The following is a 17,354-nucleotide window of genomic DNA, read 5'->3' on the forward strand; positions in this document are numbered from 1 at the left end:
ACTCCCATAGACCAGGAACAGATTATTTGAAAAAAACATTTCTTTGCGCCCATTTTAAATATGTCACCTTTCAATTTGTTCAGATACCTCTTTATCATTGCATTATAAAAATGAGCTCTTCTGTATTATTTAGGTTATCTTACTACAACCTGCTTCACAACCTGCTCTAGCTGACCCTGCTTTGAGCAGGGGGTGCTGGACTAGTTGATCTCCAGAGGGCCCTTCCAACCTCAGCAGTGCTGTGATTCTGTAAGACTAGAATGGTTTTTTTTCCTCTAAGACATTGTCATTCCCCATCCCCCAAAGAAACTGTGAACTCTAAAAACGCTTCATAAAATCTCAGAGAATGTGAAGATTGGAAGCAGTCTCCCACAGGGGTTATTAGAAACAGCAGCTAAAGAAAGGAAGATGGGGGGAGGGAGGAGATGAAAAATTCCTTTTTCTTTTCTTTTAAATTAAGAAATAAACATCAAAATATTGTTCTACCAAACAAAAAGTGTCATATTTAATATACCTATTTTAAGATTTAAGTAAAAGTATCTGAGAAGTACAGCAGCACACACTGCACAGGACTGCATCTTTCATTTAAACAGAGACTACAGATATGATAAACATGATTTTCTGTAGCTGGGTCTAGCAGAGCAAAAACAATGAACACAGGGTACAGGTAAAGTATGTACACTTTGAAGGACTTTCTATGTTTGGACTGACACAGACAGGCCCAGCCAATAAAACACAACAAATACATCCAAGCAACTGTTGGATCTGAAGAATTTTTGACAGGTGGAGACACAGACATTTGGAGGGTAACTGAAGAAGAGCATTTCCAAAGCTTTAAGTCAATTTGAAGGCCAGAACACAGATATTTGATGATAATGGGTCTTTTTACCACACAGAATATTGCCACTTTGAATATCAGAAAAAAAATTGTCATTTCAAGCTTTTCCTTGACTATTTTGGAAAAAAATATTTTAAGTGTTACCTTCGCATGTGCCCCATGTTTCTTCAGCATTTATAGAAGATTCAAAACAGCACTGTTCTAGACAGCATGATACTTTCAAAGAGGCATGCTGGATCACTCAAGCCATGCTTCATATATTTTCACAGACACATACAGGCTGCTACGTTTCTGACAATTTCACTAGCACAAAAGGTTATCAAGGGCCAAGATCTGCACGCCATATTTAACCAGGCTACCTACCGACTTCAGTTTAGTTTGACAACAAATATGAAAACTGCAGGTGGATGTTCCTACTCCAGTTGCACAAAGGCCAAATGGGAGACATCTGCAAAACATTAGCTAATTCTGTAACAATCAATTGGCCAATAAGTGACTGTGTGACACAAAGGAGGTTGAGGCTTTTTGGGGAAAACAAAATAGTAAAGAGAGAAAGGGAAAGATTCAACCAGCGTATGTACATGTGTGTGCGTGTCAGGGGTTTCAGGAACAGGATAGCCAGAATAGCAGCACGAGAACAAGGGAAAATTACTGCCCTAGAGGCTCTGGGAAACTGCCACCACAGAGCAGGGCTTCTATCTGGAAAAAAAAAAAAAAAAAAAAAAAAAAAAAAAAAAAAAAAAGCTATCACCATCAGAATTAATGAGCAAAGAGACGGTATATTAATATACTTGCAGTTATTCCTTAGATTTTAGCTGGTCTTGCTGAGAACCTCAGCACATGCAGAACAGCCACCATTTCTGACTCCTATCGCTGCCTACCCTCATTTCTTCACTCTGCATTTCTTTTTCTGGAGCAACTCACAGTTCTTCCTAGACAATTTGCCCAGTTTTTCCAGCCCATTTATTAAAATAAATAATAAAAAATTGTGACTCGGATTGTGAAATTAATGTTTTTGTGATAGTGGAAAGGAAGTCCCCCCAGCTAAGTCTAGGGCTACCCAGATCAAGAAAGTCTACCCATGTTCAAGAAAACAAAATACTTCCACTTCTAGTTGCATTACGCTTGGAACAATGTGGCATATACGTATCATCCTAAATGGGATGGGATAGAGTTAATTTTCCTCCCAGTAGCTGCTGTGTTTTGGATTTAGTAGGAGAAGAATGTTGGTAACACCGATGCTTTCAGTTGTTGCTATGAAATCAAGGACTTTCTCCAGTCTCCCATGCTCTGCTCCTGAGCAGGCGTACAGGAGCTGGGAGGGGGCACAGCCAGGCAGCCAGCCCAGGCTGGCCGAGGGAGATGTTCCATACCACAGACATCATCATCAGTTCATGAATGGGGGTTGGCCAGGGGGCAGGAACCCTCTTTTTCTGTGGGTTTCAACTATTCTCTTTTCCAGGAGTTTGAACTTTTCCATGAGTTTGGTCATTTTTTCAGGAGTTCCGCAAAATTTGCAAAATCTGCAAGTTCCATGTTCTGCAATCACTGCTCAGGGTCTGGCTACACAACTGGCTGTTGGACAGTGAGAAAAAAAATTGTATCATGTATTGTTTGTTTTGGATATTCAGTAGTAGTAGTAGTATTTGTCTTTGTTGTCTTATTAAACTGTATTTCTCTCTACGCACACATTTCACCTTTTGTCCATTCTCCTCGTCCCACTGTGGGGAAGCAGACGGGTAAGTCAGCAGCTGTCTGGTCCTAGTTGCCGGCTGCCAGGTTAAACCACAACAGTATAACAGTTTTAAACAAGTGTTTTTCAGAATCTAAATAAAATGACCCCCAAAATACAAAAATTATTGTGTTGCACTTTTCAACATGCTTGTTTGTCTATAGCATCCATTAGTAAGAAGCAGTCAAAATCCAATAAAACTCTGATTAGCCACAGGGCAAACAATAAGTATGCTGCAAGCCTTAAGAGACTCCCCAAAGATAACCCTACAATGTGCAGTGGAATGGTTTTATTTGGGACTAGTGAAAAAACATATATAAGTATTTTTGTTTTCTTAGGCCTTTCATACCTTTGCATAGCTATCATAGCACTAAGACCAGCTCTGTAGCTATAACTGAGGCCCGAATTAGTACACATCTGCAACTGATACTGACATCTACATTTTAGCACAGGATTAGGCCCAAATTTTAACCATTTAAGCCCCGGCATATATTTTTTTTTATAATATCAGGATTAAAAAACCCGTATCACAAAAGCAGGAAGAACTAAGAAGAGACTGTTCAGGTGTCAGAGTCACAGAATATATATCCCTCCATTTCCACTTACCATGCCTAGGATACTCAGGCTGCACAGCTGTGAAGAGAAACTAAATAAAAATTTCCTAGAGCATGATCAACAGCAAAACAAAGAAAACTGGTGGAAAATCAAAGAAAAAAATGAGCCTGATTCAATTTGCCTGTAGGGTATTCCCTTTCAGCAATTTAATTCCTGAAATATTCCATTCTCTTTGCATTTCTCAGTGATATGTAAGCAAAATGTTTTTAAAATAGCAGGAATTACACGCCACCACTGTCAGACAAACACTACAAACAGTATTAAGTGCTGTTGTAATAAACATGCTAGTCACACAACACCCGCAGTAAGTTACTCTGATCCGCAACTGATCAGAACGTTTCCCACTTCAGTGGCTTTCTTGCTGTTAATGTTTGGTTTAAAGTTGCAGTAGACAAGCAGGTGTATTTGTATAAATATTTGCTTATTACTCAACATGAATTAATACTTTAAAGACAGACTTTGGTGTGGAGAGGGCAGCCATGTTAAGAGGATGACTTTCAGCCAGAGATTTTCATAATCTAGCCTTTTTATTTTTTAAATTAAGTTCACAAGAGGATAACTGCAGTGGGAACACACACCTCTAAGAGGAGCTCTTTTACACATACAGTGCACTAGCCCAGCACAAAAAAAAGGGAAACAAAGTTCTGTTTCTTCAAAGGAACATTGCTCAGATTTTGCAGTATTCCAAAGAAGTAAAAAAAAAAAACAAAACAAAAAAAACATCTTGGGAGAACTGGTCTGCAGGGGGGAGGATGGGCGATCACAACTTACATTAACTCAAGACCCTAACCGGAAATATAAGCTTATGAAAATTAGTATAAGGTGTATGAAAATACAAGCTGTATGAAAATTCAAAGTGATAGACAATTGTGTTTGAAAGCAAGACCAGCAAGACCAATCACTTTCTCACTTTCTAACTTTCTACACTGTCTCATTTCACAGCATTTTTTGTTTTGTTTTTGTTTGCCATCCTCTGGAGAAAGGATCACCTTAATGCACTGGCCTGGTTAGAGACTGAAAATACATTTATTTCAATCACATGTGAAGATTGTGATATTCCCCATTAGCATTATAAACGCTGATGACAAAAAAAAAAAAAGAATGTAAGAGCTAACAAACTGCACACCCAAGATAAAGGAGGAGAAGAAACACATAAATTTACATTTAGTAGGTTAAATCTCATAAAACCTGGATTCAAATTAATTTTTCAACTTCCTAAGCAAAACAAAACTGAGTTCTGTATTTAAAACTCAGGCCTTTCAAACAAAATACCAGCTATACCTGTTAAGCTCCCTCTTCTGGCTAATTAATAAAATTGCTTAGATTTTGTCTGCGTAAGTTTCAATTTTCCAGTTATGTTCTATCGATAAAAATCAAATAATTACTTAAAAAATCTATAATGCGGCTTTGCTAGTGAAATACGCAACAGAAGTGTTCAACTTTAGACAGTGTCCTCACGTTGTCCCCCACTGACAAGGTGCACAAACACGCACAAAAAAAAATAAATCCACATACTATGTAGGGATAGCACCGCAAACCAAGCTTGACTAACAGCCAACCATCTAAGCCTTTAATAAGTCTATAAACACCACTGCATATTTTCTGACATCAGATATCCAACCAAACGTGAAATTTCTGTGTTCAAAACATATCAGATTAGTTAATTAGTCCTCAAAGTACACCCTTCTTTGTCCTAGCTAAAGTTAGAATTAATTGTGTAATAAAAATACAAATACACGTTTTAGAAAACATAAACATTGAAAATGAGGAAAAAATACCACACAAACTTAAGCTGCTCCCTTCCAAGATTTCCCATCTCTGCTGCGATTTCCAAAGCGTTTCTGTTAGGTAAGCATGGCTCCCAATAACCAGAAACATTTGCAGAGCATGCTAATGCTACCTAGCACGCCTGTTGTGATCACTCAAACAGAGGACCGGCATTTCACAGAGTAACTGGGAGGATGGGCAGCCACCCCATTTATCTGTCAGTAAAATGGGAAGAGGAACAACAGAATATGTGGCAGCCAGGATAGTGTCTAACTTTGCCTCTGCCTCACCTGATCAAAAGTTGTTTTCCAGTTCAGTCAGAAAACTCATTTGTATTTGTGTCATTCAACTAAATAAAAAAGAAACAAAGACTCCTCAGTCTTTTTCCATAAAGGAAGGAGAGTAACCCAAGCGCTCCAGCCACTGCAAGCACCAAAACCCCTCTGCTGCACTGGCATTTTCTGTCACCATTCCATGGAAATGCCCCAAAAATTTGTAAAATACAGTTCAGTCTAGTAAGATGCAGAATTCATCATCCCCTACAAGCAGATAAATAGCCTTGTCATTGTGGTGAAATAATTACAAGTAATTAGTGTTTCTCTTATGCACTGACTTGCGTTAATCACACAAGGACAGTTGCTATAGCTGATATGTCGAAAGTAGAAAGAATTTCACTGTCTCTGTTAACAGCCCCCCAAAATAGTAGAGCTTAGCTAATGGGCGTGGCTTTCAAAGTTAATAGTCTTGTGCTTTTAACTGGACATTCAAATGAGCTTTCTAGATACTGACCCCTTTTTTTGCCCTTTCTGATCTCTTACGGAAACAGAATTAACATGAATTATTTTAACAGGAAAATATCACCAAGAGAGTGCAGTATTTCAGTTCCATTCATCCTAGCTAACATTTCAACTGAAATTGTCAATTTAGTTACACCGTTAGATAATTGCAAATGTGGAGACAGAATTTATTCTAGCACTAAACTCTGTTCTGTCACCGACAGAAATTCTAAGCCTGTTCACCCAGCTTTTTATCATTGAAGTGGCTCTCATTGGCATAGCTGTACAATGATGTTGTCCTCTTACAAAACTTGCTGCTGAAAAGTGTCACAGCGTTTTCAGGAATAAGAGGTAAGCTTTTTAATGACATTCAGGATAAAAATCATACAAAAAAAAAATCCTAGAAATAGGATTAAATTCCAGTTCTATCTTAAGACGGATACATGCACTAACTTCGGTTCCCAGTATGCCCTTGCTCGTCAGATACGTGAAAGAAAGGAAACAGACGTCTAAGAGAAAAAAGCTGATTTAGTAAATAAATTATTTGGAGAACCAGGGAAACTTGGAAAAAACAGACACTCACCAAGAACAAGAAAGGGCACGTGAAGAGAAATTAACAAATCCACAATGCAGGAAACAAGATGGAGAGAGCCAAAGGCTTGAAAAGAAACATTAAGGGAAAACTCCTGGGATGAGACTTGCACAGTCAGATGCAGCCACTAAAGCAACAAGTCCTCACCAAACTAACACAAATTCATGAGACAGAATGAAGATGTAGTGGCAGCTAATGGCCTCCATTTGTAGATACAGATGTGTTAAGTCAACAGTCACCCTCATTGTGGAGCAGTCAAATTAATGACAGAACTTGGAAAAATTTTTCATTTTCTTCTAAAACCAAAGTCATTGCATATTATTTCTGTGGAAACAACAACTCCAAGCAAAAGGGAAGTACTATGTAAAATAGTGTGAAAATCACAATTCCAAATGGAAACAACACACAGCAGATCAAAAAATAATTCATTCAGCTGTGGGTTCTCACTATCTCAATTACTGTAATAGCATGATGGCTCCTTTTTAAAAGTCAAGACGCACTCCCTGCCAAGCTATTTGCATGAGACTCCTATCAGAACTGTGTAAATTAAGGTAGACAGTGCAGTCAAACTCTGACCTCTACAAATCATGTCCTGTTCAACACCTTACTGACCTTCAATCCAGTCAATGAAAGGCCTTGAAGGAAAATTCATTTCATGTTTATGCCATTACTGTACCTTTGGCCCAAGTGAAATCAGAAATCCGTTTCTACATACAAAAGCTTAAAAGAACTATGACAATAAAACATTGGATCTCATTGCAGATCAGACTTAAAACACACCTACTGCCACAGAGGACATGACTGAGACATAGCCTCTACAGTAAAATGATGCGGGATGATCTGATGATTCACATTAAACCTCATTACAGTCTCTGAAAGTTAGACTAGCTGCTTCTCTCACGTACATGATTATACAGCCCTTGCAAAACTCATTAGCCTTAAACGCAACAATTCTAAATACTTGTATTCATATGATTTATTCCTCAACTCTGCTAAGAGCTTGGCTTCAAAGCCGTGAACTGGGGGCTCCAAGGCAGAAGGCAACTCACTGGTGCTGCAGTGTGGGAATGCTCGCGTTCCAGAGGTCAGGCAGCAAGAGGCAAATCCATTTCACAGCTCTGTCATGAGGGACAGATCCAGTTTCAAGTTCAGTTGGCAGTGGATCTGTTTGACATTTATTGGCCAATGGCCATGGAAAAGGCTAAACAGATACAAACAGCCAACTTTGGGCTGGAACAGAAGGAAGCAGTGGTTGAATCAATACACAAGTCATCTACAAACCGCCTCAGGCCCAGCATGGACCGTGAACCAAGTCTATACTATTTTACAGCACAAGCTTATAATAACAGCAGTTACTATAAATAATGTTTTTCACTTCAGGTCAAATAGATGCCAGAAAGACATGCTTTAACATTTGGAAATTTTTAGAAAATGTCCAAAATTCAGATTTTTTTTTTTTTTTTTTTTTTTTTGTGGTGGTGGTGCTGGGCTGGGGGAGAAGCATGTTTTTCTTTAATATCAATTGTAGACATACAGTGTTGCTGCTGCAAGATTCATCTACATATTCTCTTACTAGGGCGACATTCAAGAACACATAAATAGGAATGTTCTAAACGAGCTCAATTTTGGGTTTGTTTCTCATGTCAATTAGATTTTTTTTTTTTTATAAAAGCATAATGCCCACTGATGTGCCACATACAGCTGAAGAAAAACAAAACCTCTTTTTTTATTGGTACTCACTTACTTTTAAAAAGCGTATATTGTAGGAGCAAATCTAGAATAAGAAAAAACTACTGAGTCATTAAAATGAAAAACCAGAAGACAGGGTTCCACATGGCATTCTGGTGCTCTGTGAGAAAATAGGAAAGTGTGTGAACCACTGAAAATCTGACAAACTAAAGATACTACTGTGAAAAGATAAAAGGAAAGATACAAACAGGGACTGAGGATGAGCTTTATACAGGACAGAAAGCCTGCAAAAGCTACTTTGACTCTTCTATTTCTAACCGATAGTAACTTTCTAAGTATATAAACATTTTGTATCACAGAGCAAGATATCCTTTACACACTGATCCAAGAAAGCAAGAACAAATGCTATGTCATCATAACATCATTTAGGCCTTCCACTACTTTTTCCACCAGTAAGGCTCAAAATGTTCTGTAAAAGTGACTCCTCATCTTTTTGTAAAAAAAAAATAAAAAAAGAAATACAATTTGCTCAAGGTCAGGTGGACATTTAATAGCAGAACTAGAATCAAAACAGAGTCATTTCATGTTTTTAACTCAATAATATAGTCTGCCTGAAAAAAGTCTAAGTTTTTCATTACTAAAAATGTTGTTGTTGGGTTTTTTAAACGATTCTACCTTAGTACTGCATCAATACATAGTCTATTATTTCTGCATTTAACAGACTGATAATAATGCCTTCATTTAACGCAGCTAGCCTTATAGCTAGTAAATCTTCTATTCCATCTTATTTTCTATTTTGATTCACAAATCTATTCCAATGATTCGTTTCAAAGGTCTTGTTATACTTCTGTCTGTGACTGGGATTTCGAAAGTATTCTTTTATGAAGTCTTTTCATAACTTTTCATCTAAGTGAGCTCTATAGTAAATCACTACCTGACTTCTCAGAAACAATATACAAAACTAAGCAAAAGCACTCTTGCTTTTATACTCTCTAACTTCCTGCATTCAGACAACTGACCTGGAAATCTAGAGTTTAATGACAGTAATGCAATTTTCTTTTCTTAAACACAGTCCTTCATACAAATCTATGCAAAATCTTCTATGACATTTGGTAATGCAAGACAGAAGTTAATGACAAAAAAAAAAAAGAAAAAAACAACCAAACAAAAACTTACAAGCTTATAAATCATGTCCCTGCCAAAGCAGGACTTTCTTCCTAATGTGTACTGATACAAACAGTAAATTGCAGACAGGCTTAGTAAAAATAACAGGGAGAACACATTAAAGCTCTTTAAGAAAGATTAAACAGCAGTATAAAAGTGAAAAGAAAAAGAAAGTACAAAAGTTAAGTGTGAAAATAAAATGTGAAATGAAAACATAAATTAAAGTGCTGCAATTCAAGATGCCAACTCCAAAAAATAGTACCAACAAAAGGGAAGGATCTCCCCTGGCCCACAGCCCTCCTTTCGTGATTATGAGTGGACAGAGCTTTAAAAAAACACTTTCAGAACATTATCCTAAAGCAGTTTTCTGGTCTCACTCAAGAAAGAGAGTGAGAAAGTTTGTGTAAAACTGCAGTTTTTTGACTCCAGAAATTCCAGAGTTAAGACACAAAACTTTGACGGGATGGGGGTGGAGAAGAAAAGTCAGGCTCTTTTCATTCAGAAACATGCATCAAATTAAAATACCTGCAGGATGCTCTCTCTCCCAGCGAGAGAATTACCAGACACGCCTAGCAGTACAGCAGACAAGCTGTCACAGCTCCCACATGACTGAAGGCTGAGACAAAAGTGACATTGTGCACACAGACTGTATTGACGAAAAGATACCACCAGTCTTTCGCCTTCAAATGTACTCAGATGTTGCAATGCCTGTCACTACTTCTGAGGTGGAATGAGCAGACACATGCCTCAGCAAGATGATGTGTAAGGAGCTACAGAAACAGCAGAAGTTTTCACAGCTCTGAATCCTCAAACCATATACATGTATCTAGGAAAAACATCTGGTGTTTTGAGGGGAAAAAAGACTTTTATATATATTTTTATACAACAGCTTCCACTTTCCATACAGAAATATACTACGCAGGCATGAAAAAACAGTGCATCTATTTACTGCATCAGAGCAAATGAAACGACAGTGAGTTTGGAAACGTAGCTGCTAGGCAGTTGGCCACTAGGCTAATATTCCGACAAGATATAGGCAATGACCAATGAGAAAAGGGAGAGCAGGCAATGTTGATTTCAAGGTATACAAAACAGTCTCAACACATGGAGGTGATACGGAGCAGTTTGCGTTTGTGCCTCGAGTATGGGTAAAGTAATCAACAAAATCTTAAAGAAGTGTATGATAAGGCTTTTCTACAAGCTAATAAAGAACTGAAAAACAGAATACAAGACTTGCAATGATCTGCTTTGAAATAAAAGGAAATTTAACTTCAGTAGTTCAGAGTCCAGCTAATGGAGAACATTATGCTTGCTACCTGCCATAATTTCTGAGGAGAAGAACCTGGGTCATGAATCCACTCTTAAATTGCCTCTTTAGCTAAAATGGCTAGTAAGACTGTGTGAGGGATTGGCAGGAGAAACAGAATCTGTAGCAGATACTATTAAAACTAATTAGCATGTAGAGGGCTGGCCCAACTGAAGCAATCAATTGCAGCTACTGGGAAGCAACCCCAGAAGGAACAGGCAACCAACACCATTTACTCTTTACAAAGTGTTTCCTTGCATAGTCGGATCTTACTAACATGGCTAAGATACACATTTCTTAAAATGTTTATCCAAAATTACTACACATAAACACTAATTGAACACTATTTTGAAAGGCCTTATTGCTCCATTACTAGTAAGAATCTCCATGCTACCTCTCAAGAAGTCTTGCAACAAAATGTACCTGGATGATGACTATGTTTAACATTAAGAGATATGTCTGGTCTTCACAATCCAGAAACCATGCTCGTTTAAAATAGTAAAACAGTATCATATGCTCATTGGGGAAAAGTATGTTTACACAGAAAACAGTTTAATAACCAATAGGAAATTCAAGTCAAACAACTTTTAAACACAAAAGATATTAGCTGTAGCTTTTAGCGAAAACAGACTTTCGTGCAGGAATATATGCACTTGTTTATATTAGGTGTTACGTATGTGACTAATAATCCCAAAGGAGTTACTCCTTCCCCGGAAGACAGATATACTTTCTTACCTTTGGCCATTTGGGATTCAGAAGTCGTGCTTTGATTGCATCATCCAGGGCCTTGTCATACTGTTGGATTTTCATGTAGGCTGCCGAACGGTTACTGTAGAGAATGCAGTTCTGAGGATCAACTCCCAGAGCCTCATTGTACAATATAATTGCTGTATGAAAATCGCCATCATGGCAAGCCTGGTTGCTCTGGCGAACTTTTTCAACAAATTCAGCTTTGCTTAACATGGGACTGTCAGGACTTCTTCTTCCAAAAGATTTTGAGCCAAAGAAAGAAATCTGGGAGGGGAAGGGAGAAATTATACATTAATTTTACGAAATGCTACTCAAAAAAGTAAAACAAAAAAAACAAAACAACAAAATATTAGAAACTGTATAGCAAAAATTAAAGCCACTGGCATTATGGCAGAACAAATTACGAACTCGGAATCAGATTCTTAAAAAAGTAAATTGTTTATCTATTGAATTTTTTGGGGGTATAGAATTAACAGAAAAGAGCCTTATAAAACATATCATTCCCTATGAAAAATGCCTTCCAGAAGACGTATTGCCTTCTTCAGGCATAAAACTAGCTGTAGTCTATTTTAGTATGCTGCACTCCGCGTATTCACAATTTTCTCCTCCTCAACCATACTATTTGATTCTACAACACGAAGCATAGTCTACTAGGCATGGAAGTTTATCTGAATAGGTAGCAGGTGTGAACGAAAAGATGATGCCAGTATATCCGTTTGATATGTACATCACACACACAGAAGCACATGCGTGCACAGACAATGGAAGAATGTATAAATTCTCTTCAAACCAAAGAAGTTGCACTGGTACATCTGCTCACAAATGTCTATATTTAGCCCCCTGCAGGCTGCAAATTGTTCACAAATGGGGAGGGAAGGATGAGTCTTTGGAACTGGGTATACTCACAGAAATTACTGGGGCACACAATTTACTTTAACAACAGAACACTCATCATCGGCAGAGCCACCTTCCCAGATTGACGACTTCAGGTTGTACAAAATAACAAAGAAAAACAGGTTTAGGCCTTTTAATTACCAAAATTATTATTTAAAGTGAGCTGTAAAAAGTCCCAGCTCCACTGATTCTGCACATCCTTTCTACTTTCCTTACTTTCCTCCGTCAGTCATTTGCAGTCAGTAACTGGTTTTGTCGCACTCTCCCAAGAACCCTCAAAAACTCAGCAAGAGTATCTTTGTACAACTCTGATAAGAGAGTTGTGAACTCTGCAGTAATTGCATTTAGTGACAGGCAACATGTACATATGGTAACATACAAAATATAACTGAGACTGGCGTCATCCATTTTTAGTCCTGCAGACTGAGAAAGGTTAAGAATATCACATATTGTTACCACAACACAACAACTGCAGGGCTTAAATACATTACCAGAGCAAGCTGAGGTATATTTTTAGGTGGAAAGGGAAGCAAGCTGCAAATTGACATCCTGTCTCAAGCATCAAAATGGTCGATAGACTTTTTTTTTTTTTCTTAAGTCAAATAACAATAGAGAAGCATCAAATGAGAAACTACTGATCTCTTCTTTTCCTTATAATTATACCAAACTTTTTCTCACAGGTGTTTGTCCAAATTGTTTCTAAACTTCTCTACCGAAGGACACTCCACATTTTACTTGGACAATCTCATTCCACTGCTTCATGATTTTCATCATTAAAATGTTTTTCCTAATATGCACCCCACATATCCTTTGTATCAGTAAATGTACCCTGTCTACAGTAGGCCTAACAAAAAACTTTGTTCCTTTCATGTGTGTAGCTGCCCTTTGTATAATCGTATTGCTAATATAAGCTAATATGTAGCTTGACTTATTATTATTATGAAGAACAGCACTATAAAAAGCAAATTTCTGCATCCTTGAAAACTCATTCTGTATGCAGTACATCTTTAAATGCGCTGGCATACTGCTCTGCTACCTCTATCAAGTTTACAAACAGCAGCTTCATATATTCTCACGTACTGGCAGGAAAACTGCTCTGCTTTGAGCAACAGCCCAAACATTACTGCTGAACACATTGCTTTATGCCAACCAGTGCAATAACTCACACATTTGTGTGTACCTGACCATAAACTTCATCATGTGGTCAGTTTGCTGCGACCTGAGAAGTTGCAAGAACAGAATATGAAGATTTAGCAGCTATTACACAAGTAGGTGTTCAAACACAAAGATCATGAAATCCTGAGAAAGCTGATCAGTCACCAGAAGGCCATAGATGGCTGGAGGTGCTGTAGGGAAAGGGAGTTGATGAGTACCCCAGTGCCAGGGACCGCACAGGTAACTACCCAGAGATACCATGATTCACACACAGAATCGATTCATTGCAGGAAAATAAAAGAAGCCAAAGGAAATACCATTCTTTTCACATTTCGTTTCATCATCTACTTTTTTCCTCTGTAGTTTCAGCAGCTTCAGAACTTGCACTTCTGCCTACTCCTAAAACCTGCTGAAGCTAATAAATTCACCGTTATTGAGCAAGATTCTTCTCAGTGGGCAAACCTAAAAACTACTGTGTAATTTTTCCAGTCATTAAAGTCAGAGCAACTAATGAATTTTCATACTGTTCTTATTTCCACACTAGCCTTTTTTCCTGGAAATTAACAGAGGAGTGGAAAACTTGATTTTATACAACTTAGAACCAACACTTGAGAGTCACTACAGGCAAGAAATTCCAATACAGTCTTACAGAAATGCTCACTGTATGTAAGAAACATGGAATATTTTAACCTGATGAATATTCCGCCAAGAAAAAAAAAAAAAGTACAACCTTTACCTGGAGCCCAAAAGCAGTTCAAACATGCCAAATATTTCTGAAAGCAGCTGAGTTTTCATGCAATACTCAAGGAAATACAGGGCTAACAGTCTAAAGAACTCTCATACATCATTGTTCAGAAAGATCTGAGGAAATGAACAATCATAAATTAAGAAAAGTATTAGAGGGAAAACACAGGGTGGACGTCAGAGGGTGAACAACAGACCCAGTGCAAGGACTCCAGTGATACTCTGTTTATGATGTGAGAGATCATCTTGACCCATGATCCTTGGAAACTCTGTTAACAAACAAACAAAGAACTGCACAAACTCACACTCACCCACACACAATTTAAAATGTCACCCTTTTCAAAGCTGTCAGCTACCATAGCAGCAGATGTTGGTTTAATCTACATACATTCACAGCAACTTTTTGGAATCCTGCTATGTTCTTAGCTTCAATAGCTTCCTGCTACAATTCTCACAGAACCTGAGATTTTCATGAGCAAAATAAACTCCTGCAGTGCAAATTCAAGTTGTTTAAGTGCAGGTAGGTCGGGCAGCACAATTCAAACTTCTGGCACAGCTAATATGGATAATATCGGTATGAGGCACTTAACTGATCACAAGGGCCAAGTCAGTCTATCAGAAGGAACAGAACAGCGCATTAAGAAAAAGATACAGCTATCTTCTCTTTTGACATCTCCTACAGTTCCAAGTGAAGTATGATTCTCTCCCTGGTTTCTAAACTACATGGCATGTCATTTGCACCACAATTATAGGATCAAGAAAAGTAGTTGTTTAGTTCTCCTGTCTGGCCATGAGACCTACATCGTCACTGCAACTTCCTCCCAGGCGGTCATACTATATGGCATTAATTTGTAAGTACACTGGTCATGAAAAAATATTTTTTTCATAGTCATCCTAGAAATTCTTGTCAACTCTAAAGGTGAAAGGGCTCCACTGCAAATATCTGAACTCCACAAGAACTGGTATTAAGACAGACAGGTAATACCATCTTGGCAGAGAACAAGTTTCATAATCTTGAAAACAATAAAGCTATCTTAATTTAAATAACCAACTGCAATTATAACTTCCCTTAACAAAACTTGACTACTAAGTGACTTAATTCATTGTGACGTGTTAAACAGAGCCAATTCCCATCAACATTCAGAGTGAAAGAAGCAGGGCACAGACTGGAATAAATTAATCTGATCAGTTAGTCATAAACATAACCAGATTAGAAAACATCCACATCTCAGTAGAAAGCCCTAATATTTTCTTCAGGTTCCTCCTTTATTACAGTGTCTAGTGCAGACTGTGGATGAAACAATTTTGCTTCCAAAACTTGTTATTTTGAACCACTGAGCTCAATCTGTCAGTAACAGTACACAATGGATTCAGACAAGGTGAGCTCTAGTTCAAACACTGCTCACATTGTTCGTACAACAAAACAGCTTTTTTGTTAAACAATGCCAAGTTTACGGGTACAACATATCAAACAAACTACTCCAGTTTCTCGGATGTATTTTTAAAGGTGGCCTCTGCCTCTCTCTCGTATTTCCTGGTGATCGGCCTGCATCAGGGACAATTAAAAATACCAAATGTTGCACAGCTTCCATTCTTTCATCATATTCAGAGCAAATGACTGCAGCTTCCAGATGCAGGGGTACCAGAACTAGTAATGAACTTCTGTTATTTAGAAGATAAATACTTCAAGAAATAGATTCCTTAACAGCTACGGCTGTAAGTGCCTCCAGCTGGAGGCCCAGCCTGGCCATGGTGCGGCCAGCATCATGCTGAAGAACCCTCCGCCGGCTCAGCACCGTGGCAGCGGGCAGCATCTCTCCCATCCCCTCCACCTGACCGCGGGGACCGACACTGCTACCGCTGCAGAAGCTACTTGCCTGGAAGCAGCCCTCACGAGCGTTACCGAGCGCAATGTAGAGAGGCCTCCACAATGGCATGTCTCATCAGGCGCAGTCTCAAGGAGCACTAGCGAGACTACAGAATGCACAAGTCAAACAATGGATGTGTTTTCTGTCTGTTCATTATGCATGAACAAATGAAAACATAAATCTGTTAACGATCTTCATGGAATCATACTGTGAGTCTGTAATAACAAGGAGCATCCATGAGGAGACACCCTCTTGCTCCAAGTAAAGTGGTTTCTGCCTTTACTATCTTGTGAAGCTAAATAATCTCATGAAAAAATGAAACTATTTTAAAGGAAACTATGATCGTAATTTCTGGAGCATGTTATTATTTAATTCCTGCTACCATGAGAACTACGTAAGGCAGTAAAACATCACTAGATAAAAAAAAAGAACCACAGAACAAAACTGAGTCACTCTGGTACTCAAACCACAAATAAAAAAAAGATTATTATGATGGTACCAACACACAAAAATTACTCATTAAAAAGCCGTCCCTGCTTTCCAGTCATGACTGTTCTTCTCCTGCTAATACAGTGGAAGGTGATAGCAACGTACATACTTAGGCTGCCCAGCACTTTGTTACAAAGGTACTTGTACGTACTAAACCAATGCTAAAGAAGAAGCAGAAGTTCCTTAGTGCAGTGGAACAAAAGAGGCTCTAATGAAGTGCAGGAGAGTATCTAACAGAGACAATTTAAGGTACTTCTAACAAAGACGATGGCACAAGCTTCTCAGCATCCCTTCTCCAAACCATCACGGGGCACCAGAAACCAGCTCCCACAACAGAGGTCACATTAGACAGAAGCTCCCACAATATCTGCTTTAGATTAGACTCAGCAACTAATTCCCTTCACTGGTGAAAAAGACTGCTCCTCCTCCTCTTGCAGAAGGTGCTCCAGAGTCAACCTTACTGACCGTTCCAGGTGTTCTAAATATGCACAATGTTTTTCTTTTCAAGAACAAATGAACCCCCAGACCCCCAAAGCAAACAGTAAGTTGAACACACAGAAAAATCTACATCACAAGCATGTTTATCTTCCAAGATCAAGCTTGCCAAACTCAGTCCTCTATACAGATAGAACATTCAGTAAACAAAACAAGTAAGCTCCCATACACGCTGCAAGATCTGACTGTCTGAACACCACAACACTATCCAGAAAACGGCAGGGATAGATCCCCATTAAGTTCCAATTAGATGAATGAGAAGCAGTAACAGCAAATCCAAATTCTGCTCCAAGACAAGAAGACAAGGCAAAACAATGTGGTACAACAGCATGAAGAGAACGCTTCATCAAAGAACAACAAATCTTGCACCTCAGAGCTTGTTAGTTTGTATTTATTTAATGCTACACAATTCAAACAAATGTGCTTTATACAGATGATGTCTTGGGCAGCAAGTCCATAATTAAGACACCTTTCTAAAAA

The 17,354-nt window shown here is 38.3% G+C and overlaps 1 protein-coding gene across 2 annotated transcripts in view; it reads right to left on the minus strand.

The window, feature by feature from the left end:
• The window catches only part of TTC28 (tetratricopeptide repeat domain 28), a 179,702-nt gene extending 168,225 nt beyond the window's left edge, over positions 1 to 11,477 (minus strand). For both annotated transcript variants that reach the window (XM_075434966.1, XM_075434965.1), the window contains exon 1: positions 11,215 to 11,477. In XM_075434966.1, coding sequence (XP_075291081.1) covers positions 11,215 to 11,442 — 228 coding nt within the window. In that variant the 5' untranslated portion in view covers positions 11,443 to 11,477. The remainder of the gene's footprint in view (positions 1 to 11,214) is intronic.
• Between the last annotated feature and the right edge of the window lie 5,877 nt (positions 11,478 to 17,354).

This window comes from Opisthocomus hoazin, chromosome 13 (genome assembly GCF_030867145.1).
Source record: "Opisthocomus hoazin isolate bOpiHoa1 chromosome 13, bOpiHoa1.hap1, whole genome shotgun sequence".
NCBI classification, from domain to species: domain Eukaryota; kingdom Metazoa; phylum Chordata; class Aves; order Opisthocomiformes; family Opisthocomidae; genus Opisthocomus; species Opisthocomus hoazin.